At 47.9% G+C, this 24,604-nt stretch overlaps 1 protein-coding gene across 1 annotated transcript in view; it reads right to left on the bottom strand.

The window, feature by feature from the left end:
• LOC147112493 (adhesion G protein-coupled receptor F5-like) overlaps positions 1-23,965 on the bottom strand; it is a 61,786-nt gene extending 37,821 nt beyond the window's left edge. The window contains exons 1-2 of the mRNA XM_085998185.1: positions 23,873-23,965; positions 5,757-5,930 (exon numbers count right to left, since the gene is read on the bottom strand). Of these exons, the coding sequence (XP_085854311.1) occupies positions 5,757-5,930; positions 23,873-23,965 (267 nt within the window). The remainder of the gene's footprint in view (positions 1-5,756; positions 5,931-23,872) is intronic.
• Positions 23,966-24,604: the final 639 nt, after the last annotated feature.

Genomic DNA, 24,604 nt, shown 5'->3' with positions numbered 1-24,604 from the left:
AAGGCTAAAGGGATCAAGGGATATGGAGAGAAGGCAGGGACAGGGTACTGAATTTGGATGATCAGCCATGATCTCATTGAATGGCGGAGCAGGCTCGAGGGGCCAAATGGCCTACTCCTGCTCCTATCTTCTATGTTTCACTTGATTGCCATTGATTTTTTCAGTGCTACTTCTTCAAGTAATAGTAATCGTATCTAATTGTTCCACCTCCTCTTGTACCATTTTATTCTCACTAATACACTCCGCTGTGAAAAGTGAGGTAAAATATTTCTGCCATTCCTTTATCCTCTATAAAGAACATTTTAATTCTTTAACCTCATTTAATTTTTATTGGGGAAACATTTCTCTTCTTGGGCAGTGATCTAGTGCAGCGGATCGTCTGTCCTTGTGTAGAAACCTCCCGGTTTTCATTACGTTGATTTCAATAGAATGAAATTGGTCGTGTTCTATAACAGGCAGGCCATCCGCTCCACTAGATTACCATCGGGTGGTGAAGAGGAAAATTTATCCCTATGTGTTTATAAAATCCCTTACTATTTCCCTTTATGTTACCTACCAGTTCTTCTTGTGATCCGCTCTTAGCCTTTCTTTAATTTTTGCTTCTGTTCTATGTTTTTTATATTCTGCTTGATTTTGTTTTGTATTATTAGCCCTAGATTTGACATATGCCTCTTTTAAGTCTCATTTTAATGCTAATTTTTCTCCTCATGCAAGGATCTCCAGCTTTAGCAACACGCCCTTTTCTTGTGGGGAAATGTATAGTCAGTGGCGACTGAAAGCTTGGTCAAAGAGTAGGGCTTGAGGAGGTTTTTAAAGGTGCAGAGAGAGATGGAGAGGTAGAAGTTTAGGGAGAGAATTCCAAAGAATAGGTCCAAGATAACTGAACAACCTGCTGCCAATGGTTGGGCGAAGCAAGGGGAGCATTGAAGGCAGAGGAACAGAGCATTGGGGAAGACACAGTAATTCACAGCAGATTGCAGAGATAGAGTGGGGCACGGAGATGGAGGGATTTGTGAACAAATACAGGGATTTAAATGATATGTGTTGGGTGATCGGATGCCACTGTACGTCAGTGAGGATGAGGTAATAGGCAGGTTTAATCTGGAACAGGATAAATGCAAGAGTTTTTGAAAAATTTGAGTTTGTGGAGTGTGAAGGATTAGAGGCCATCAAGGAGACCGATGGAGTAGTCAAGCCTGGAGGGACCAAAAGCATGGGCAAGGGTTTGAGGGTGAAAGGGCTGGGGTTGGGCTGAAGGTGAAAATTGCTGTGGTGGTGTAAGCAAGTGGTCTTGATGGTGGGTAGGATGTGGGGTCCAAAAGAGTCAAATCATTACATTGCTTTTATGTTAAAAATGGTACCGTGGGAAAAGGAGAAAATGTAGCTTCCAGAGTGGGCTGGTTAGATATATATTTGTTTATTCATTTATGGGGACGTGGGCATCGCTGGCAAGGCCATTTATTGCCCATCTCTAATTGCCCTTGAGAAGGTGGTGGTGAGCCGCTTTCTTGAATCACTGCAGTCCATGTGGTGAAGGTACTCCCACTGTGCTGTTAGGGAGGGAGTTCCAGGATTTTGACTCAGCGACGATGAAGGATCGACGATATACTTCCAAGTCAGAATGGTGTGTGACTTGGAGGGAAACTTGGAGGTGGTGGTGTTCCCATGCATCTGCTGCCCTTGTCATTCTCGGTGGAAAAAGTCACGGGTTTGGGAGGTGCTACCGAAGAAGCCTTGGCAAGTTGTTGCAATGCATCTTGTAGATGGTACACACTGCAGCCACGGTACGCCAGTGGTGGAGGGAGTGAATGTTTAAGGTGGTAGATGGGGTGCCAATCAAGTGGGCTGCTTTGTCCTGGATGTTGTCGAGCTTCTTGAGTTTTGTTGGAGCTGTACACATCCAGCCAAGTGGGCAGTATTCCATCACACTCCTTACTTGTGCCTTGTAGATGGTAGAAAGACTTTGGGGAGTCAGAAGGTGAGACACTTGCCGCAGAATACCCAGCCTCTGACCTGCTCTTGTTGCCACTGTATTTATGTGGCTGGTCCAGTTACGTTTCTGGTCAGTGGTAACCCTCAGGATGTTGATGGTGGGGGATTCGGCGATGGTAATGCCATTGAATATCAAGGGGAGGTGGTTAGACTCTCGCTTGCTGGAGATAGTCATTGCCTCGCACTTCTGCGGCGCAAATGTTACCTGCCACTCATCAGCCCAAGCCTGAACGTCGTTCAGGTCTTGTTGCATGCGGGCATGGACTGCTTCATTATCTGAGGAGTTGTGAATGGCGCTGAGCACTATGCAGTCATCAGCGAACATCACCATTTCTAACCTTATTTTGGAGTGAAGGTCATTGATGAAGCAGCTGAAGATGGTTGGGCCTAGGACACTGCCCTGAGGAACTCCTGCAGCAATGCCCTGGGGCTGTGATGATTGATCTCTAACCACCATAACCATCTTCCTTTGTGCTAGGCATGACTCCAGCCAGTGGAGAGTTTTCCCCCTGATTCCCATTGACTTCAGTTTTACTCGGGCTTCTTGATGCCACACTCGGTCAAATGCTGCCTTGATGTCAAGGGTAGTCACTCTCACCTCACCTCTGGAATTCAGCTCCTTTGTCCATGTTTGGACCAAGGCTGTAATGAGGTCAGGAGCCTAGTGGTCTTGGCGGAACCCAAACTGGGCATCAGTGACCAGGTTATTGGTGAGTAAGTGCCGCTTGATAGCACTGTCGATGACACCTTCCATCACTTTGCTGATAATTGAGAGTAGACTGATGGGGTGGTAATTGGCCAGATTGGATTTGTCATGCTTTTTGTGGACAGGACACACCTGGGCAGTTTTCCACATTGTCGGATACATGCCAGTGTTGGAGCTGTACTGGGACAGCTTGGCTAGAGGCGTGGCTAGTTCTGGAGCACAAGTCTTCAGCACGATAACCGGGATGTTGTCAGGGCCCATAGCCTTTGCTGTATCTAGTGCGCTCAGCCGTTTCTTGATATCATGTAGAGTGAATTGAATTGGCTGAAGACTGGCTTCTGTGATGGTGGGGACCTCAGGAGGAGGCCGATATGAATCATCCACTCGGCACTTCTGGCTGAAGATGGTTGCAAACGCTTCAGCCTTGTCTTTTGCACTCACGTGCTGGGCTCCAGCATCATTGAGGATGGGGATATTCATGGAGACTCCTCCTCCCATTAGTTGTTTACTGTTCCACCACCATTCACGACTGGATATGGCAGGACTGCAGGGCTTTGATCTGATCTGTTAATTGTGGGATCACTTAGCCCTATCTATAGCATGCTACTTCTGCTTTTTAGCATGCATGTAGTCCTGTGTTGCAGCTACCCATAGCAAAGGCTATGAGCCTCGACAACATTCCGGCTATCGTGCTGAAGACATGTGCTCCAGAACTAGCCACGCCTCAAGCAAAGTTGTTCCAGTACAGCTACAACCCTGGCATCTATCCAACAAAGTGAAAAACTGCCCAGGTATGTCCTGTCCACAAAAAGCATGACAAATTCAATCCGGCCAATTACTGCCCCATCAGTCTACTCTCAATCATCAGCAATTTGATGGAAGGTGTCATCGACAGTGCTATCAAGCGACACTTACTCACCAATAACCTGCTCATTGATGCTCAGTTTGGATTCCGTCAAGGCCACTCGGCTCCTGACCTCATTACAGCCTTGGTCCAAACATGGACAAAGGAGCTGAATTCCAGAGGTGAGCTGAGAGTGACTGTCCTTGACATCAAGGCAGCATTTGACCGAGTGTGGCATCAAGGAGCCCTAGTAAAACTGAAGTCAATGGGAATTGGGGGGAAAACTGTCCACTGGCTGGAATCATACCTAGCACAAAGGAAGATGGTTGTGGTGGTTGACGGTCAATCATCACAGCATCAGGACATCGCTGCAGGAGTTCCTCAGGGCAGTGTCCTAGAACCAACCATTTTCAGCTGCTTCATCAATGACCTTTCCTCCAACATAAGGTCAGAAATGTGGATGTTCGCTGATGACTGCACAGTGTTCAGCGCCATTCACAACTCCTCAGATAATGAAACAGTCCATGCCTGCATGCAACAAGACCTGGACGACGTTCAGGCTTGGACTGATAAGTGGCAGGTAACATTCGCACCACAGAAGTGCCCGGCAATGACTATCTCCAACAAGCGAGAGTCTAACCAGCTCCACTTGACATTCAGATGACTTGCAGATCAGAGGCTAGGTATTCTGCGGCGAGTGTCTCACCTCCTGACTCCCCAAAGCATTTCCACCATCTACAAGGCACAAGTAAGGAGTGTGATGGAATACTCTCCACTTGCCTGGATGAGTGCAGCTCCAACAACACTCAAGAAGCTCGACACCATCCAGGACAAAGCAGCCCGCTTGATTGGCACCTCATCTACCACCTTAAACATTTACTCCCTCCACCACTGGCGTACCGTGGCTGCAGTGTGTACCATCTACAAGATGCACTGCAGCAACGCGTCAAGGCTCCTTCGGCAGCACCTCTCAAACCCCCGACCTCTTCCACCTAGAAGGTCAAGGGCAGCAGGTGCATGGGAACACCACCACCTCCAATTTCCCCTCCAAGTCACACACCATCCTGACTTAGAAGTATATCGCCGTTCCTTCATCGTCGCTGGTTCAAAATCCTTGAACTCCCTACCCAACAGCACTGTGGGAGTACCTTCAGCACACGAACTGCAGCGGTTCAAGAAGGCGGCTCACCACCACCTTCTCAAGGGCAACGAGGGATGGGCAATAAATGCTGGCCTTGCCAGCGACACCCACATCATAATCAAATTTTTAAAAAAGACACCTACTGGCTCCATTCAGATCAAGTGCCCTTCCACCGACTTTGCATGCTCCAAACAAAGTCAGCACTTGAGGGCACTTATGGGTGCAATCGCAGTGTAACCATGGGAATCGTGCTCTGTATGTTTTTGGGGGTCCAAAGGGTTTGCTTTACACTGGAAATGAGGACACTTTTCAATGGAATAAAGATCGAGTGGGCTCTGTAACGGGTGGGTGAGCCATTCTGCCAGAACACCACCCAGGTAGTGAAGGCAAAAAAATTGTGTGTACCCTCCTACTTCATGGATGCTTTGAGTGATTGGGAAAAAACACCAGTTGCCAGATTGAAAATTGATGTTGGGAACAGATGTTGGTATTTAACATTCACCTCAAGAAACAAAAGCAAAGCAGATTACAAAAGTAAAGCTAGTTTTGGCAATGTGTATTTGACGCCTTGGGTACCTGAACACGTTTGGCATCCGCCATAAGGGAGAAGAATAAAATCGATTCTGGCATCTTTAAGCTGCTGCAAGCCTTTGAGGCCTGGAGCAATATTCTGCTTTCCTGTTTATCATGAAGCTGCAATAAATAGCACCATGGCAACACTTGCTGGCAGAATGCCCCCAATTATTTCAGTAAGACTCCACAGAAAATGCAGCCACTTTGGTGGCTTCAAGGCTGAAGTGCACTTGTGGTGCGCTCTACATCATGAGTGGATGGACAGTGGAGGGTCCTGGAATCAGTACCCCGCTGCTTCATCACTCACTATCACAAGGAGTCTCCAGAAACAGGCCACCATATTCATGGTCATAGGAAGAACATTAGATCTGAGGTTGAAACAGCAGAATCAATGATCCTCCACAATATAATGAACTTTATTTTTTTCAGTGAGTTTTAGCAATAATTGACATCATATTTGGGCATTTTGACTTTTGATCTATACAATGCACAGTTCTTACCTCAATTATGGACTGGTTAAGAGAAACATTCGTTACAGATGAAAAGGCCGTGAGGATATCAAGTGTGGCTCCGAGGTTTCCAGGTGTTGCATTTGGTAGGCCTGTTGAAATGTTGGCTAATTGCCCAACCAGATTGGGAAGATTCTTTGCTAATTCAGTTGCGTTTTTAATGGACTAGAAAATGAAGAAAGAAGATTTAGAAGGAAAACCAATGCCAATATATCCTTCCTAAGGTCCAGTGCCCAGAACTGAACACAGTGCTCCAGGTGTGGCCTAACCAGGGCTTTGTAAGCACACTCATAGCGAGGCTACACTAACAGAGTGGGAGCAGCTCCAAGGAATGTCCCAGCCTCAATAAAATGCATCGAACAGAAATACTTACATTTCTTATACCGTGGAAATATTTTCAAATGTAACGACAAAAAGCAGTTAAATCGAAATGTATTCTGAAATATTTCTTGCAAGAGAAAGAACTGAATGAATTACAATGTATAGTACCTGCAGAATGCTGTCGATTTCAGGCGAAATACAGAAGTCTTCCGATGCACCATATGTTCCATTTGGGAGGCACCTTTTTCTCAGTGTTCCACTCTTATTATCTGAACAATTGATGCTTGCTGTATCTCCCGCTGCGACTATCCCATAGCAAGGCTCAGTACCTGGTTAAAGTAAACAGCATTCACACAGTTATTGTCAGAATGTCAAAAATTTGTAAACAGTGATGTGGGCTCCAAGGCATCTGTGTGAGGTGTGAAAATGTTTTATGAAACCAGAAGCTATAAGTCATTTACCTGATTTATTCTGTTCCTATAAAGATCACATATTACCTATTTAACTTTCAAAGGTAAAATAACAATCAAAAATTGAGTTGACTTCAGGGAGCATTGTTACTATGTTAATGTATCTATGTCATGCTGCATGATTTAAAAGCCCTGGAACAGAATAATCACCATGGGATGTTCCTCTGCAAGTTTGTGCAGTATAAATTCTTCAAGGGGTGGACTTTCTGTTGGCCATGCTCCAGCTGTGGGAACAGTACTCAGTGGGCTTTGAACCCACCTGAGGTATGCACGGCCGTTCCTTTCTTAATTTCCAGTGTCCTGTCATTCCAAGCCAGCTCCATTCAGGATCTGCCAGTTGCGAAGAGCTCACAGGTTGGGAGCAGGATATTGGGCCTGGTGCAGCTACTAAAGGGATGCAACCGTCTTTTAAATAGGCCTTGATCCTGGTTTGACCCCCAAAATGGTAGGTTTCATCTCTTTTTTAATATAACTGCAGAATGCTGCAAATGTTAATACTGATTACATCTTAACTTACTGCCAGAGGTGAGTTGAAGCACCCAATCAGAAGTTAGTTGGAGTTTATCACCTCAAGATGACATTTTCCACATAGTAATGGATTGTAGAGAAAAAGAAAGTGGTTTCTCAACAAATTATAATAATTCTTGCTTTTATATAGCAGTAAATATAACCTACCATTTTTCGTATACTTACACACAGTAATTTTAAGAGAACGTGAAATGGCTGAATGGTCGAAACATTTCCAAAATTGCTCTCCCATACATTTCAGGAAGTAGTTTGCTTGTACAGGTCCTGAAATATTAAAGTGTACAAAAACAATAAGTTAAAAATTCTAAATATTCCAGTTATTATCAATTGTTGGTGTAAAAATTTTCACTATTCCAGACTTATATGCTAGTGTTGAGATACTGCGGCAAACGTGGGAGTCGAGACCAGAGTTGATGGAACACAACTGCTTTAATTTACATCATGGCAAAAAAAGAGAGCTTGAAAAGCCCGCGCAACCACTTAAATACTCCCCAGACAGGAAGTGCTCCCGGCAGCCTGTCCCTGCGGGAAACAAGTTGCCGGAGGAAAGGGCCCCCGGCTGGGGGTGGCTGCTGCCGGCAGTGCGCCTGCGTAAACTGTCCGTGCCGCCGTGAGCGGATTATGTCCAATGGTGGCATGTCGCCACAGAGATCCCCCCAGAATCCGCTTAGGAGGAGTGGACGAGTCGTGACGGTGGTCTAATGGTTCTGCCGGAGCGGCTCTGAGTGGCCGCCGGTCTAGTTGGTGGGGCCGGGCGGTTCGCCGCCGGCTGTGCTGGCTTGCTGACGGGACGGCCTCTAGTTGGAGGTCGGGCCACGGGGACCGGTTCCCCTGGTTCTGTGTGTGCTGGTTTGAGTCGGTCGATGGAGACTGTTTCGACCCTGTCGCCGAGTCGCAGCTTGAAGACCTTGTCCCCGGTTTGTAGTACCTCGTACTGTCCGTCGTACGGGGGTCGCAGGGGTCTGCGGTGCACGTCGTGTCGCACGAAGACGAAGCGTGCCTGCTGTACGTTTGGCGGGACGTGAGGTGCGAGTTTGCCATGTCGGTTGACCAGAAGTGGGGCGAACTGTTGAGCGGAAGAGAAAGAGTTGAGCCACTGCTGTTCGGCCAACCAAGGCGTGGTAGCCTCCGGGAGGAATTCGCCTGGTACGCGCAGCGGTTGTCCGTAGACTAACTCCGCTGCTGAGGACTGGAGGTCTTCCTTGACCGCGGTGCATAGGCCTAGTAGCACCCACGGTAGGCAGTCAGTCCAGGTACTGCCCTGCAGGCTGGCGCGGAGTGAGGCCTTGAGTGACCTGTGGAAGCGTTCACACAGCCCGTTGGCCTGCGGGTGGTACGCCGTGGTTCGGTGGAGCGTCACCCCGAGGTTGCATGTTGTGGCCGTCCAGAGTTCGGAGGTGAACTGGGCGCCTCTGTCGGAGGTTATGTCGGCCGGTATGCCGAACCTCGCGACCCAGGTGTTAACGAACGCCCTGGCGATGTCGGCTGTGGTGGTGGAGGTCAGCGGCACTGCCTCAGGCCAGCATGTGTAGCAGTCGACCATCGTGAGGAGATAAGTTTGGCCTTGCGATGGCGGCAGAGGACCGATGATGTCGACGTGTACGTGGTCGAAGCGGCAGCTGGGTACCTCGAAGTCTCCCAGGGGTGCTTTTGTGTGCAGCTGTACCTTAGCCCGTTGGCAGGCGAGGCAGGAGGTGGCCCAAGTCTGAACATCTTTGCTGAGGCTGCGCCAGACGAAGCGCTGGGAGAGGAGTTTGACGGATGAGCGGGAACCCGGATGGGAGAGCCCGTGGAGCGCGTCGAAGATGCGGCGGCACCAGGTTGCAGGGATGACCGGCCTGGGTTGGCCGAGTGAGACGTCGCAAGTGACTGCCGTGGCTTCGGGCCCGTGTGCGACCTTGGCTAGGCGTAGCCCTGGCAGGCTGGTAGCCGCCGAGAGGAGGTCTGGGTCCGTGAGCTGGGCCGCTGCTAGTTGCGCGTAGTCGACCGCTAGGTGATTCGCGCAGATGGCGGGACGGGAAAGGCAGTCGGCAACAACATTGTCTCTGCCGGAGACGTGCTGGATGTCCGTGGTAAACTCGGACATGGCTGCGAGCTGGCGTTGCTGCCTAGCGGACCAGGGTTCGGTGTTCTTGGCCATCGCGTATGTGAGCGGCTTGTGGTCCACGTACGCGGTAAAGGGGTGGCCCTCCAGGAGGAACCTGAAATGGCGGACCGACAGGTGGAGCGCGAGGAGCTCGCGGTCAAAAGTAGAGTATTTGACCTCCGGGGGGTGCAGTTGGCGGCTGTAGAAGGCAAGTGGCTGCCACGCGCCATTGACCCACTGCTCGAACACGGCTCCGACCGCATGGTCGGAGGCGTCGGTGGTGAGCGCGACCCGGGCATCGGCCCTCGGGTGCGCGAGCAGGGTGGCGTCGGCGAGCGCGTTTTTGGTGGCGTCGAAGGCGGCTGACGTGTCAGCGGTCCAGGCTACGGCCATCTTGCCGGATTTACCTTGGAGGGAGTCGTATAGGGGCTTCATGAGGGCTGCAGCTCTGGGGATGAACCTGTTGTAGAAGTTCACCATCCCGAGGAACTCCTGGAGGCCCTTGATGGTTTTGGGGCGGGGGAATTGCTGGACGGCCTGCACCTTGTTAGGCAGGGGGACGGCCCCAGCAGGGGTGATGTGGTGGCCGAGAAAATCGATCTCGGCTAGGCCGAATTGGCACTTCGCCGGGCTGAGGATGAGCCCATGTTGGGCTAGGCGCCCGAACAGGATGCGAAGGTGTTCGAGGTGTTCCTGTTTGGAGGAGCTGGCCACGAGAATGTCGTCTAGATAGACGAATAGGAAGTTCAGGTCCTGGAGGACTGAGTCCATAAGGCACTGGAAAGCCTGGGCTGCATTCTTGAGGCCGAAGGGCATCCTCAGGAACTCGAACGGGCCAAATGGGGTGATGACGGCCGTTTTGGGGATTTCCGCGGGGTGTACGGGGACTTGGTGGTAACCGCGCACCAGGTCGACCTTGGAGAAGACGGTTCGTCCGGCCAGTCGGGCCAAGAAGTGCTGGATGTGCGGCACCGGGTATCGGTCGGGGGTGGTGGCGTCGTTGAGGCGGCGGTAGTCCCCGCAGGGGCGCCAGCCTCCGCCGGGCTTGGGGGCGATGTGGAGGGGCGAGGCCCAAGGGCTGCTGGAGCGGCGGATGATGCCGAGTTGCTCCATGGTGGTGAACTCGGCCCACGCGATTTCCAGCTTGGCCGGGTTGAGTCTGCGGGCGTGGGCAGAGACCAGGGGGCCGGTGGTGGGGATATAGTGCTCCACACCGTGTTTGGTGGCTTTGGCCGAAAAGGTCGGGTTAGTGAGGGTGGGAAACTCGGCTAGTAGTGCCGAGTAGTCATCCGTGGCTCTGGCGAGGCAGTAGGTCGTCAGGCCGGCCGAACGGGCCGGGGTGAATGCGCCAGGGATGGGGGCCATAGTGTTGATGTTGACGAGGCGGTGCCTCGGAATGTTGACAAGGAGGCCGTGGGCGCGTAGGAAGTCGGCGCCGATGAGTGGGCAGAGGACCTTGGCTGTGAGGAACTCCCAGCGGTAGCGGCGGCCTGCGAGGTCGAGCGTGACCATGCGGGTGCCGTATGTGCGGATGTCAGAGCCATTGGCTGCGGCCAGCGTGATACCCTGTGCGCCGCATTGGATTTCGAGGGCGGAGGCGGGGGTGATGCTGTGCTGGGCTCCTGTGTCGCACAGGAATCGGCGGTTGGTGCTGTCGTCGGTGACGTACAGTAGGGGCCCCTTTTGCCCCGCGGCCATCGTGGGGGCCGGTGCGGGGGGGGGGTTTGAAAGTGCACGGTGGCGTGCAGCATTGGGCCCTAGTGCCAAAACGGGTGTGGTAGTAGCAGTGACCCGGAGTGGAAGGGCGGTCGGGCCTAGTGGGCCGGGGGGACCACGTGGTCGTTGCCATGAGGTCGGGCGTGACGTCGCAGGCAGTCTGCGCGGAGAGCAGCCGGTCGGCCTTTTCGGCTATCTCATTCAGGTCCGTGGAGCCAGACTCCACAATGAGCGGGTGGATGCTGGCGGGGAGCTGCCGAATGAAAAGCGTGCGAAAGAGAGCGCCGGGGTTTTTGTCATCCGAGAGGGACAGCATGTGGGAAAGCAGGTCTGATGGTGAAGCGTCACCAAGCCTGGGAGGTCGAGGAGTTGGCAGTTGCGCTGGTAAGAGGACGCCTGAAATTTTTTAAGAAGCGCGGCCTTCAGATGTTCGTACTTGCCTTCCACTGGTGGATCCTGCAGCGCTGCCCAAACCTTGGGGACTGTGGCGCAGGTGAGAGAGGTGACGAGGTAGTCGTACTTCGTGGCGTCGACTGTAATGCTTCTCAGCCGGAATCTGGACTCGGCTTGTACGAACCAGGCCTCGGCCAGGTTCTCCCAAAAGTCCGGTAGTTTAACCGTCACTGCGTTTGTATCCGCCATGCTAGCTTAGGATTCGTCCTGAGCGTCGGGGTCGCCAGTGTTGAGATACCGCGGCAAACGTGGGAGTCGAGACCAGAGTTGATGGAACACAACTGCTTTAATTTACATCATGGCAAAAAAAGAGAGCTTGAAAAGCCCGCGCAACCACTTAAATACTCCCCAGACAGGAAGTGCTCCCGGCAGCTTGTCCCTGCGGGAAACAAGTTGCCGGAGGAAAGGGCCCCCGGCTGGGGGCGGCTGCTGCCGGCAGTGCGCCTGCGTAAACTGTCCGTGCCGCCGTGAGCGGATCATGTCCAATGGTGGCGTGTCGCCACACTAGACCCTTATATTGTATGTTACTGCAAATTAAAACAGCATTGAGAACATTACACTAAATGGCAACTCTTGCTGAGTGAAATGGGGGCTGGGTTAGGGGGTGGGTGTGATGGGGGAATGTGATTTTCACTGGCTCTATTGGACAGAATCAGGGCAGTAACACTCCAACAATTGGAGGTACAAACTTAGCATCCTGTTCACTATAGTGTCAGCCGTGGTTCAGTGGGAAGCACTCTCACCTCTGAGTCAGAAGGTTGTGGGTTCAAAGTCCCACTCCAGAGACTTGAGCATAGAAATCTAGGCTGAAACTTCAGTGCAGTATGAGGGACAGCTGCACGGTTGAAGGTGCTGTCTTTCGGATGAGATATTAAACTGAGGCCCTGTCTGCTCTCGTAGGTGGATTTTAATGATCCAATGGCACTATTTCAAAGAAGAGCAGGGGAATTGTAAAGTCTGTGGGTTGTTTAGTTAATTAATACACAGACTACCAGAATAACTTAAAACAGGACTTTACTATTCGAAGGTCAGGGCGAATCTGCCCAATAAATCCTGACACAACACTTATATACTGGTGTGGTCACCGTCGGTATTACAGTATACAGAAGCCAAACAAAGTAGTGCCACACCTAAAATAGTTCTCTTAAAGGTGAACGGTTACATACAATAGTTCTCTTAAAGGTAGACGGGTACATACACTACAATCCTCCCTTTTTAGCTTACAACATACTTATTCCCCATTAAACATAACATATAATCAACTTCATGTAAAACAATTCACAGATATAGTCTCTGCGGGAAACAGTTCACAGATTCAGTCTCTGCGGGAACAGTTCACAGATTCAGTCTCTGGTCTTGACTCGGTCCGAACAACATCTCTGTGGTGTAGCCGGTTCACATTTCTAGTGTGACGCATCCAATAGTCTTTCCCTTGGCTTAACAGCTTGAACTTCCGTCCTGCTGAACCAGCAGTGCTAACTTTTACAAACAGCTGGACTGCCTTGGTAATTTTTCCTACTTTCCAACTGATTTGGCCCCCTTCGTAGGGCCCACGTGCATGATCTGATAGAAGTGATAATGATTTAGATGGTTATCGTCTTCTGCTTCGTCTTTTTCTTTTCTGCTTCTTGGAGACTCTCGGGGCTCCCTTATCCGCTGCCAGCTGTAGCGCCACCATCTCCCTATGTTCCTTAGACTTTAAGTGTTTCATCCTGATTTCTGCACTTTGGGAGTTTTCATCACAAGCTGGGCAGACCAAGTCATCGTAATATTCCGTGTCACTCAACAGGTCATGGTAATATTCGGTGTCGTCCTGAGCTAGTCTAGCGAGAGGGCCTGCTACTTCTTCCTTACCCAACTGGACGTTAGCCGACTGTTGTTCCCTCCCTAGACATCTTTCCTGAAGAGACTTCTTCATGCGTTCATATTCATCCCGCTCTTCCTGGGTTTCCTGCCAATCCTTCACTAATGACCTCATTTGTGATTCCAATACTTCCCCTTCCATCGGGGATTGATTGATCGGGCTATTCAATCCTTCTACTGGAGCAGCTGTTTCAACATTCTGTAGTTCACATTGACGTGATTCAGCGTACTTTCGGCAGCCCCGTAAAATCTGTGTTGCAACCTCAACTATTCCCCAAACTTTTGAGAGCTCCGAACCCCTTCCCTTTGAAGATTGAAGCTCGTGTTCAAATGGTTCCCATTGCAGAGTCTTGTCTCTCAGCATATGAAGGAGTTGGCTGACCGTTAACTCTTCCACGGGGACCCTGTGGATCAGAGTCTTCTCCATTTCATCCACCGTTTCCTCCAATGCTTTCACCTTTTTTTCCTCTTGTACTTTGGCTTTAAGTGCTCGGAGAAGTTGCGCCTTGATGCTCTCTAGCTCATGTTCAGGGGCCATTCTTACAGTCTCTGTGTTTCTTACAGTTGCCTTTTCTTTCACTGAAAGAATTCCCAGTTGAATCTGTTCTTCAAGTTGTTGAACCTTGGTCATTGCCGCCTCATATTTGTCTTGGGTTTCCTTCAATATTTTTATGAGTTCTTGGACATCTTGACTTTCATGTTCTGCCATGTCTTTCACCTCTAATTTCTCATCTATGGATGGAACTTCTACCGATGAGTCTGTCTTGGCCTTGAGCTCATCAAGAATTTCCTGCAGCCTTTGGACTTCTTGCTCATGTTCAACCTTTAGTTGCTCATATGCTTCCACTGAAACTAGCTTTTTGGAGGTTGCCGAGTTAACCCCCTCCAGGATTGTAGCCTGGGCCTGTTCATACTGTTCCTTCAACTTCTCAAACTCTGCTTGTAAGGAGTCGTAGAGAAGAACTGGAATAAAATCCTGGCTTCCTGAAGATTCCTCTTCATTTGCTTCTTTCTGCAAATATTCTAACTCCTGAACATCATAAGGGAGATGTGATCGGTGATTGGTCACGATGGCTCTATGGTCGCTCTCTGCTTGAGCTAGCTGCTTCTGTTGTCTTTCCAGATTCTCCCATTCGGTGTCATAGAACTTTTTCATTGTTTTCATCTCTTGTACGAGACGGTAACTCAATTGTTCTAATTGTTGTCGTAATTTGAAATAAAGTTGAGTCCGAGCTCGGTGTTCTTCCGTCATGGATACGTCCTTAAACTGAACAGACTCAGAATTCTCTGTCAAACTATGTTGTCGTTGTTCGGTGGAGATCTGTTCTGAAACTTTGTTCTTCTCTGGAGCATAAGCCTTTCTGCATGCCTTCGTTTTTCCAACCTTAGTCGGCAAGTCCATTTTAGCCTTGTCTTTCACATTTGGGTTGGTCTTATCGTCATCCGATTCAGAATCTGAGCTGATTGTCTGCACCGAGTCCTCACTCATTATGGCTTTTAGATAGTGCCATTCCATGTCTATTTGCTTGATCCACTCCCGTCCTAGAAGTGGTGGTCCTCCCTCAGGTAGTACGTATAAGTTCATTCTTGGGTGTTCTTTACCCCTATCTCTCACCTTGACTCTTATCTTTCCCATGGGGTATACTTTATGCCCCGTGTATGTCTGCAATACGAACTTGGTATCTCTTAAGGGTATATGTGATAATAGCTGGTGGTAATCCCTTCGATTTATGACTGATAGAGCTGATCCAGTGTCCAACTCCATTTTCACTTGGATTCCAGCTATTTTTAGCATGACCCAGATAGTTTGTAGGTCAGCTTCCTTACTCACATTGTGAATTCTCAGACTACCCAGCTCCTGGCCGTTTGGGTCTGAGTCCGAATTCTGTTCGTCTGAACTCTTCTCAGCCACCTTGTGTACCTTGTTGTACTTTTCCTGTGATGGCTTCCTTTGGTTGTTGGTCCTTTGGTTGTTGGTCTTCTTCCCTGACCGGCATACCTTAGCTATGTGACCCAGTTTGCCACATTTCCTACATTCCTGGTTCTTAAACCAGCATTGGTTCTGGTCGTGTGTTGTCTTCCCACAACGATAGCATTTTGTTGTTGTCGAGGTAATTTGATCCACACTGAGTGCCGCTGTCTTTAGCTGCATTTCCGCAGTTCCCTTCGCTGCGGCTTCATACGATGCTGCAATAAGGACAGCCCTGACAAGTGTAAGGTCGTTCTCTTCGAGTAGTCGCTTTTGCGTTCCTTCCTTTGCCAATCCGCACACGAACTTGTCTCGCAATGCCTCTGTCAGATTCCCTCCAAACTGGCAGTATTTCGCTAGTCTACGCAGTTCGACCAAGTATTCTGCGTTGCTTTCGTCTTTCCGTTGCGTTCTCGCATAGAATTTGAATCGTTCCGCCAACATCAACGGTGTGGGGTTCAAGTGATCCTTCAGAACAGCCACAATATCATCGAAAGTCTGATCCGCCGGTTTAGCCGGTGATAGTAGATGCTTCAAGAGCCCGTATGTCTTCGCGCCCATCGAGTTTAGCAAGGTTATAGCTTTGTCATCTTCTTCTATTTTATTGGCCTCACAATAGATCTCAATGCGTTCCACATACGTGGCCCAGTCTTCTACCTCGGAATTAAAATCGTTGATGTTACCACGCTTAGGCATCTTCCTCTCTTCCTGATAACACCACGAATTATTTCTTTAAAATTTTTTTTTTTTTCCAAGATGGCGGTTCCCGCGAAAATGGCAGTTTCCCGCGCTTATCTTCTCTCCCCGCCCACTTCAATGGCGGTTTCCCGCTTCTGTCTTCTTTCCCGCCTAATGGCGGCTTCCCGCGTTTCTTCCCTGGCGGGAGGGGTACTCTTTCCCCACGGGCGACGGCCGCTGGCTTTCAGGTTCACAGCCTGCGCGTCGGCTTCAGTGCTTTCCCTTTTCTCGGCAGGGCAACCGGCGCTGGGTACACCCCGTTGACGGCGAACAGTTTCAGCCGCTGGGCTGGCTCTCGCTCAGTTCCCCTTGCTCGGGCTCTGTCTCTCTCCCGCTCGCTCGGCTCTACCGGCGCTGGGTACACCCCGTTGACGGCGAACAGTTTCAGCCGCTGGACTGGCTCTCGCTCAGTCTCCCTTGGTCGGCTCTGCCTCTCCCGCTCGCTCGGCTCCCAATCGCGCCTCCCAGCCCTCTCGCAGTCCGGTGCTTCCCTCCCCGGCTGCGGCTGAGTTTTTATATCTTCCCGCGCCTACGCTCCCGGTCACAGCGCTTCGTGGCTTCGGTCGCTGCCCGGCCTTTTTCGCCGGTCGCGGTCTAGCTGTCTCACAACGCCGTTGCGTCCCCAGCCTGTCTGTACCGCGGCTTCCTTGCTCCACGCTGCCCCAGTCTCAGCGCCTCTGGGCCTGACTTCTGTCCGGCTCCTTTCCCCCTCGACCATGGTCGAGTGCACCGCCCTTATCCTCCGGTTATTCTTTTTACTTTTCCCTTACTCACAGTCACCGTGGCCGGCTTGCTTCTCGTGCTGATCGGCTCACTCCTCACCGTGGCAGAAGGGACAGTCAGTGCCTGATACTGATGGAAGTCTTTGTCTCTGAATTCTTCCTCCTTTCCAGCTCTGCAGACTCGAGTTTTCTCCCAGCAGAATGACGAGGGCGGTTGCCTCTTCTCGACGCTCGTTAACTGCTTCGGACGTATTGTTGCCGCAGGGTACGATCGGACTCGTCGCCACTGTAAAGTCTGTGGGTTGTTTAGTTAATTAATACACAGACTACCAGAGTAACTTAAAACAGGACTTTACTATTCGAAGGTCAGGGCGAATCTGCCCAATAAATCCTGACACAACACTTATATACTGGTGTGGTCACCGTCGGTATTACAGTATACAGAAGCCAAACAAAGTAGTGCCACACCTAAAATAGTTCTCTTAAAGGTGAACGGTTACATACAATAGTTCTCTTAAAGGTAGACGGGTACATACACTACAGGAATTATCCCCGGTGTCCTGGCCAATATTTATCCCTCAATCAGCATCACTAAAGCAGATTATCTGGCCAATATCACATTGCTGTTTTTGGGAGCTTGCTGCACAAATTGGCTTCTCCGATTCCTCCATTACAACAGTGATACACTTCAAAAGTACTTCATTGGCTGTAAAGTGCTTTGGGAGGTCATGAAAGGTGCTATAGAAATGCAAGTCTTTTCTTTTTTCCCACTCCCAATCCGGCCAAGGCCATCCAGAAAGGGACATTCTGTTGAGCGGCCAGAATGCCCGCCTCTTTCAGGTAGTTGGGCTCTTTAAATATTCAGTTTTGGGCTCCTGTGATGTAAGTAGGACCCCATATGCAATTTTGGGAGACAACTGAGTGGAGCGTGCACCATGCAACCTCTACCCAATTCTACCCAGTAGTACAGCCAATGAAGTTAGTTGTAAATTGATTTTTGTGGGGCCAGGAGGAGCTGGAATGCTCCTCCCACCTCCACAAGAATTGTTTGGGATGTTGCTGTGCTGGTCTCCACCCTCCCCCTACCGACCAACCTCTCTGTGATCAGCCACACCCAGACTTAACTTGCTGATGGCTAGGCCAGTCTCTGGGCCACCCGATATTGCACCCGTTTGGTGCCCGCAGCCAGTCAGTGTCATGGTAATCAGGGTCGGTCGTCAAAATGGACCGAGCCACCTACCGGCACTATGGTGCAGCCAGCTGGCATGCCCCACCCATCGGACACCCTATAGTTAAAATCTGCCCATGGACATCAAGATTGTACGTACTCATAATGATGTTAATTTGGCTGATATTCAGGGCAATGTTTAATTCAGCTTTGTTAAGTGAAGGGAAAAGAAATTTGTATAAATAACCAGCAGCAACTTTCAATTCAGCTCCATCAAAATGTGAAGTTAGCATAGTATATGATTTGCATAGGATAATTTTCAGAAATATTAAAATCTACAAATAATGAACATATAGATATTACACAGACATTGCAGATTGACATACCGATGTGGTGACCTTGAATTTATGACTTTAATGAAAGTCTAGCTGACCTCCATCACTAGTCAGCGCCTGACTTCAATGACCCCTCTGCTTTCTGTTAATGTCCGCAGTTAGATCTAGATGGTGTAGTCATCATCATAGTACATACATTGCTAGTTTCACAAAATAGATTGCTTGAAAGGGGCAGTTGAATGTGCCCTTGTCTGGGATACAGAATGTCGATATTCAAGTGATTCACTTAGAAACAAATTAACTTTTGGTAAAGGTTTCCATACATGTGGAATAAGAATTTTTAGGGAAAGGTCAAACGAGCCCAACCCTTCTTCATGGGTCGCAACCTCTCGTAATCTATCCACTTATATTAGAATTCTGAAAGAGCAGACATTATAGTACTGAGCCACTCTCACTTCATTTTGTTTAAAGTTACCCAGTATGTAAATTAATTACTCATTAATGTCCAAGAAGGCACAGGTTTATAGTATGAAGTATGATGCTAGGTACTGGATCGCAATCAATGTACAATTTGCGGGCTAGAATCTCCCTGGGCGTTCTCCTGATAGTCCGCTGTAAACTCAGCAGAAAATCTATGGAAGGTTAGGGGAAACGATGTAAGCAACATTATAATGATTCATTTATTTTGATTTGTTTATAAAACATTGAATAAACTGACATTAAGAAAACATGGCGTTATTGTAGGTTTTACACAGTACTTTAATCACTAGACAATATAAAATTGCGGAAGGATCTTATTTCTTACCCTCTGTTACATTGTTGTTTCTTTTAAACTTTGCTTCGGGTGAACACGATGAGGCCTACAAATTAAACATATCGCCAACAATTTAAGAAAGAAGGATTTGATTTTCAAAAGTTTCTCATTTTTCTACAGCTTTTTGAGGCAATTTAATAGAGTTACAATTCCTCACGCTTAATTTAGATAGACTTGACTAGGAACTCTGGATTACATTTGTTTGCCTCAATCCCACTGTGATATTGCTGTGCTTTGAGTCTTATGCCCCTCTGCCTTTCAGCTCGTACCCTCCCCATTCAAGGTTCCAGACCATCAAACCTGTTGTTAAACTCAAGCAAGTTGATGTTTGTATATAACAACTTAAGGGAGCCCCAGACTTTGTTTTTCACTCCACTTTTAAAAAATCTATATGGTCTAAATCTAATTAGGTTCTGATTCCTGTCTGTAAATATCATCCAAGGCATTCAATTGAACAGACTAATGTGATATTTTGGGAAACTTTCGAACAAAAGTTTTTGGGGGACCACCAGCCGCACTGAACTGTAACTGGAATCCCGGTCGTGTTGTCGACATTTCCTTCTACCCCACCTCAGCAGGCTCCTGACAGAGATGGGAAGCCCACCGCAAATATGCTAGATTGCCCTGTGGAAATTCAGCCAGGACCAGGAGTGCAGCAGTGTGTTGACAACATGTTCTCATTCCAGCAGAGAGAACTATCCTTGTGTTCATAACAGGAATATACAATTAGTGACTGAATATATTATTTGATGTAAGTTTTTCCTTCAATGTTAGTGTCCTGGTGTAATTATAACAGTTAGATTTGATATATATATTTAACATGAAGTACAAAGAGCAGTCACTCACATTTGACAGTAGCTGTGAACTTGCTAGTGGTATCAAAAGAGAGTAAACCACAGTCACAAGAAGCGTCACATCCATGGTTCTGAGATTTGCCTGGAAGAATGTTAATAAAAAAGGAAACATTAAAATGAACAGTGGAAATGTGAGTTTGGCTCTGCACACCCCAAACAAGGTCACCGGTCAGGAGGGTCAGTAATTTCCTCGTCCCCAGCCGGGTGAAAAGCAGTGGGCTGGTATGGCAATGAGACCAGGTGTATCAACTTAACATCCAACAGGTGTGGGACCCACTTGAGAGTCTGAGTCTGCACCGTGGCCTGAACCCCAAAGAGGTAAACAATTTATAGAAGGATTCCCTCCGCCCTGTGACATGGGTACCTTCAAATTAGGTGACCTCCCCTTGACCATGCCAACTTTGGGAGGGTCAGAACCAGAGGTCACAGATGGGTACATCCAGCACATACACTGGGATGGGCAACTCGCAGGTTTTCGGGCCCATGATATCTCAAAAAAATTGATCTACGTGGTTGCTAGACACATGGAAGCATATTGGAAAGTTGGAGTAGGTGCCAACAAATGAGTCACAGCCGATCTAATGCAAGCTCCAAATACCTTTACTGAACAAATGATAGTTAATTAATTCCCTGTTTAACTTCTGAAGGTACAAAACTGAGCTCCAAGAAATTAGTGTCTTTGAAGAGAGTTCCAGAAAAGAAAGAAAAAAGAATTGCACAAATATATATATTTTTATTCATTCTTGGGATGTGGGCATTGCTGGCAAGGCCAACATTTATTGCCCATCCCTGCCTGCCCTGTGAAGGTGGTGGTGGGACAACTGAGTGGCTTTCTAGGTCACTTCAGAGGACAGTTAAGAGTCAACCGCACTGGTTGAGACTGGAGTCACATATAGTTTAGACCAGATAAGGACGACAGGTTTCTATCCCTAAAGCTCATTAGTGAACCAGTTGAGTTTTGACAATGATACGGTAGCTTCATGCTCACATTTTTACTGATACCAACTTTTCATTTCCTTTTTTAACTGAATTCAAATCCTCAAATTGCCACAGTGGAATTTGATCTCACATTCTCTGGATTATCAGTCCAGGACTCTGGATTACTAGTCGAGTAAAATAGCCACTACTTTACCATACCCCTGATATAAAGCACCCGTCATGTCCTCAGATTGTCCCAAAGCACTTCACAGCCAATAAATTGCTTTAAAGTGCAATCAGTGTTGTTATGTAGGCAAACACAGCAGACAATTTGTACACAGCAGGATCCCACTAACAGCAAATAAAATGAGTGACCAGTTAATCTGTTTTTGGTGGTGTTGGTTAAGGGAAAAATATTGCCCAGGACACATGCACAATGAGGTATGGAGACAAAGTCAATCTAATAAAGCCCTCTCTGACTGAATGAATCCCGCTTAAGGACTGATATTTGTTACAAATGTTGATTACACATCAGCAATGAATAGTAGAATAATTTGCTCATTTTAACTGTGCAAAACAGGTCAGCTATTAAATTGAGACATGATAAAAACATTGTACATGCAATGCAGGAAATTTTGCTTTGGGACACCTGTGAATTTGATACAGGGGAATTTGTATTTTAAAAGTAACAAAACAATCAGGTTGCAAGCGTTTTTCAATCACATTTTGATGACACTGGTTATTTGGATGAAGAAAACCATCTCCCTGTTTCATTTATTAATGTCTTAGCAACAATAAACAGACAATTATACAAAACCAAAAGAATAGTTTACACTCACGCTTTCCCCCAAGACCTCAGATTTTTTTGTAAATCTGTTGAATTTAGTTAAAACAGGTCAGAAGATCCGTGATTCTCCATCCACTGCATTTACCAGATGTGAGCAATGTTTTATAACTCACTCTTTTTTCCAAATGTAATTGGTGACGTATACACAATATTTAAACTGATTATCTGAGCCATCTGTTTATCTGCTGAAATAATCTCAAGCAAATCAAACATAGCAGCACAGGATATGTAAAGGATCACAAGCACATTTGCATTTTGAATAAAATATTGCAAAGATTTGTTCTACTATCAAGGAATTTTGACAAAATATTGACCTTCTAGATTAATTTGTTAATTGTAGGGGGTAGAAATTGGACCTCGTTATGTCCTGCATCCCAAGGAGCACTTACATATGTAAATAAGGGGCCTAACAGCTGTTTTATGACCCCTCAAGAAATTGATGTCCCGAGGATTGGAGCAGGTGCCAGGCTTGCTCCACTCGGCTTCACCTGGCGTGGATGCGGCTGAGGATCTGGCTGCCACTGAGCAAGTGAGTTTCAGTCATTTTTTAAAAACCTTCACGTGGATGTGGAAAGAGTTGGGCTGCTTCTCCCAGATCCACAGCACTCCTGCCGGCCATTGCCATCGCCCCACTCCCACCCACTCCTGCTGTCCTCCCATCCCTTCTCCTGGCACACACCTGAGGCCACTATTGGCGGCCCGAAATTCATTCCTTCATTCATACAGAAACGTGGGTTGCCTGTGGAGGTGTGACAGGTGTTGGCAGCTCACCCAGATTATTTAGATGAGGCCCATGGCCTAATTTCGGTCTGGGCATGGGCCTTCCGGTGCTGGCGTGCGATGTGGCCGTATCGCTGCCTTCGGGCTCTAAACCAGGCACCTGCAAATTTCTACCCCCAGAATTCTGTGCACTTACAGATTGACCAGGAAATATTTTGTCATTTTCCACGACAGAACCTTGACTCAGTGGGCGTTGTCTCTTTCCAGGATAACAATTTATAAGTTGTGGTTGTTTTATTTGTTACTACAACAAAAGTCGCAGCTTGCAAACTTACCCTAGTGCTATAATTGAATTGTGCAATTTTAAAAATAAAATTGCATAAGTTGTTGCAAAAATGTCTGAAATTCACATCTGTTGAATTTTGCCTGTTGCCTGACAATAAATTCCTAGAAATGTGATTAAGCCTGAAAACGGACGGTGCTACTGCGGGCCAAGGTTAATGGCCGCCCACAAAAAGAGCACAGGCAGCTCTCGTGCAATGCGCTCTTTCCAGCGGTAATATCAGCAGGAGGCCGAAGGTCGGGTCTAAAGGATCGGTACAGCGTTCTCGCACCTTATTAACAATTCCAAGTGAAAGAATGTGCCACAGATGTCGTTAAACCATTGCATGAGATATCCTGAGATTATGCCCAAAATATAAGCCAAACACAGAAAATTTTATGAACTAAGTGCAATATAAAGGAAGTAGTGCTATTATATAGAAGAGAGATGTTGCTTAAGTGATCAAAAGATCACAAAATAAATTAAATTAAGCAACAACAAAAAATAGCCAGCTCGATCTGGATCATAGTAAACAGTTTTTGTAATAAACTAAAAGACAATTGAAGTCAATTATTTGGGTGTAATTTATTTTAAAGGAACAGGGTAAATGTGAATTGCACAGAATGTTTACCATATGGTTGATAGTTGTCAACGGCTGGGCATGCTTTGGAGAGGAGCGGCAAAGTCCACAATTGCTGAGCATGCATCAATTCAGCATTGCACACCGATTGGCGTCACACCCATGGCAATTAAAATCTTTGCAGCGAGCACAGGCAATGGCAGCACTGCCGACCTGCCCAATATGGCAGCAGCCGCGTTTCACGCCGGAACTGGGCGGACGCGAGGCAGCCGCCATTTTTTCTTCAAAACTGGCCTTAAAGGCTGGCGCTAAATGTTCCAAAATCTAGGCCTCTTTCTCTTGAAGATGGAAAAAGGGCCACTGGCAGCATGAGTACAGCGGCAGCAATTGATCAATGTCTTCTTGCCTTGTAATGCAATGTGAACAGCTGTAACCAAGTGAATGGCTGAGATGTATTTACTGTGTGTGTTCACCACTGTGCTCTTGTGAACCTAAAGCTCCGTCTGAAACCTCTGGGTCTCAGTCTACTGGAAGGTGCTGATGTGCTGGGAGCACCAGCTGGTAGTGACTATGCTATGTATCTAGTTAGTGTTGGAGAAGGATAAGGCCCTCCACTATGAGCCGTGAGCATCCCGGATGCACCAACATCAATCCCAGGAGCTTCCTGAGTTGTTGTCAGTCACCTTTAATGCAGCCAGAGCTGTGTTCCATTGGCACTTGTACTGAGCTTGTTTATTGCACATTTCAGCCAAGCTCCAAACCTTGTACACAGTCATGTCTCCCACTACACAAGGGTGTATCCTCAGGAGGAGAAGTGGTCTGCTGGAGCACAGGACCTGACTTTCAGCAGGAAAACCCTTTGCTTCCCACCCTTCTGTCCTGGAGCCCTTACCATGGCATTTACTATAGTGATTCCCCGTATGTCTTTATAATGAAGGAAGGACAGGAGCAGGAGGAAGAGGAAATGACAGAGGCATTCAGGATCAAGCTACACCAAAGGAGAAGATGATCAACTAAGAGGTACTGTTCTACCAGAGTCCACAGACCACACAGCTCGCTCGTTGATGACTCAGAAGAACTCTGCTTAAGGAAGCAACAATTCAGTAAAGAGGTGGAGAAGGAAATCTGTCTGTCTCCTGTTGTAAACTGATGTCCAAAGTTACTCCTAAAAAAGAACAAAGAGCAGGCTAACTTCAGAACAATGGACTTCATATCACAATCTTCAATCGGTCTCCCAAGAGCCAATGACCAGTGGTCAAAATGGCCATTTTGGATGCACTAACAGGTCTGTGGGCCTTTCTGTCTGGCGGGGGTCACTGGGGGTGGGGGTGGTAAATACTGATGTTGTGGGCCGCCACATGCTCCACATAGTGCTGAATTGTGTTGAATCTTTCTCCTACATTGGAACTGCAGAT

This window comes from Somniosus microcephalus, chromosome 9 (assembly GCF_052327205.1).
Source record: "Somniosus microcephalus isolate GS21.2 chromosome 9, FLI_Smic_1.0, whole genome shotgun sequence".
Lineage (NCBI taxonomy): Eukaryota > Metazoa > Chordata > Chondrichthyes > Squaliformes > Somniosidae > Somniosus > Somniosus microcephalus.
This window is presented reverse-complemented; position numbering and strand designations above follow the sequence as displayed.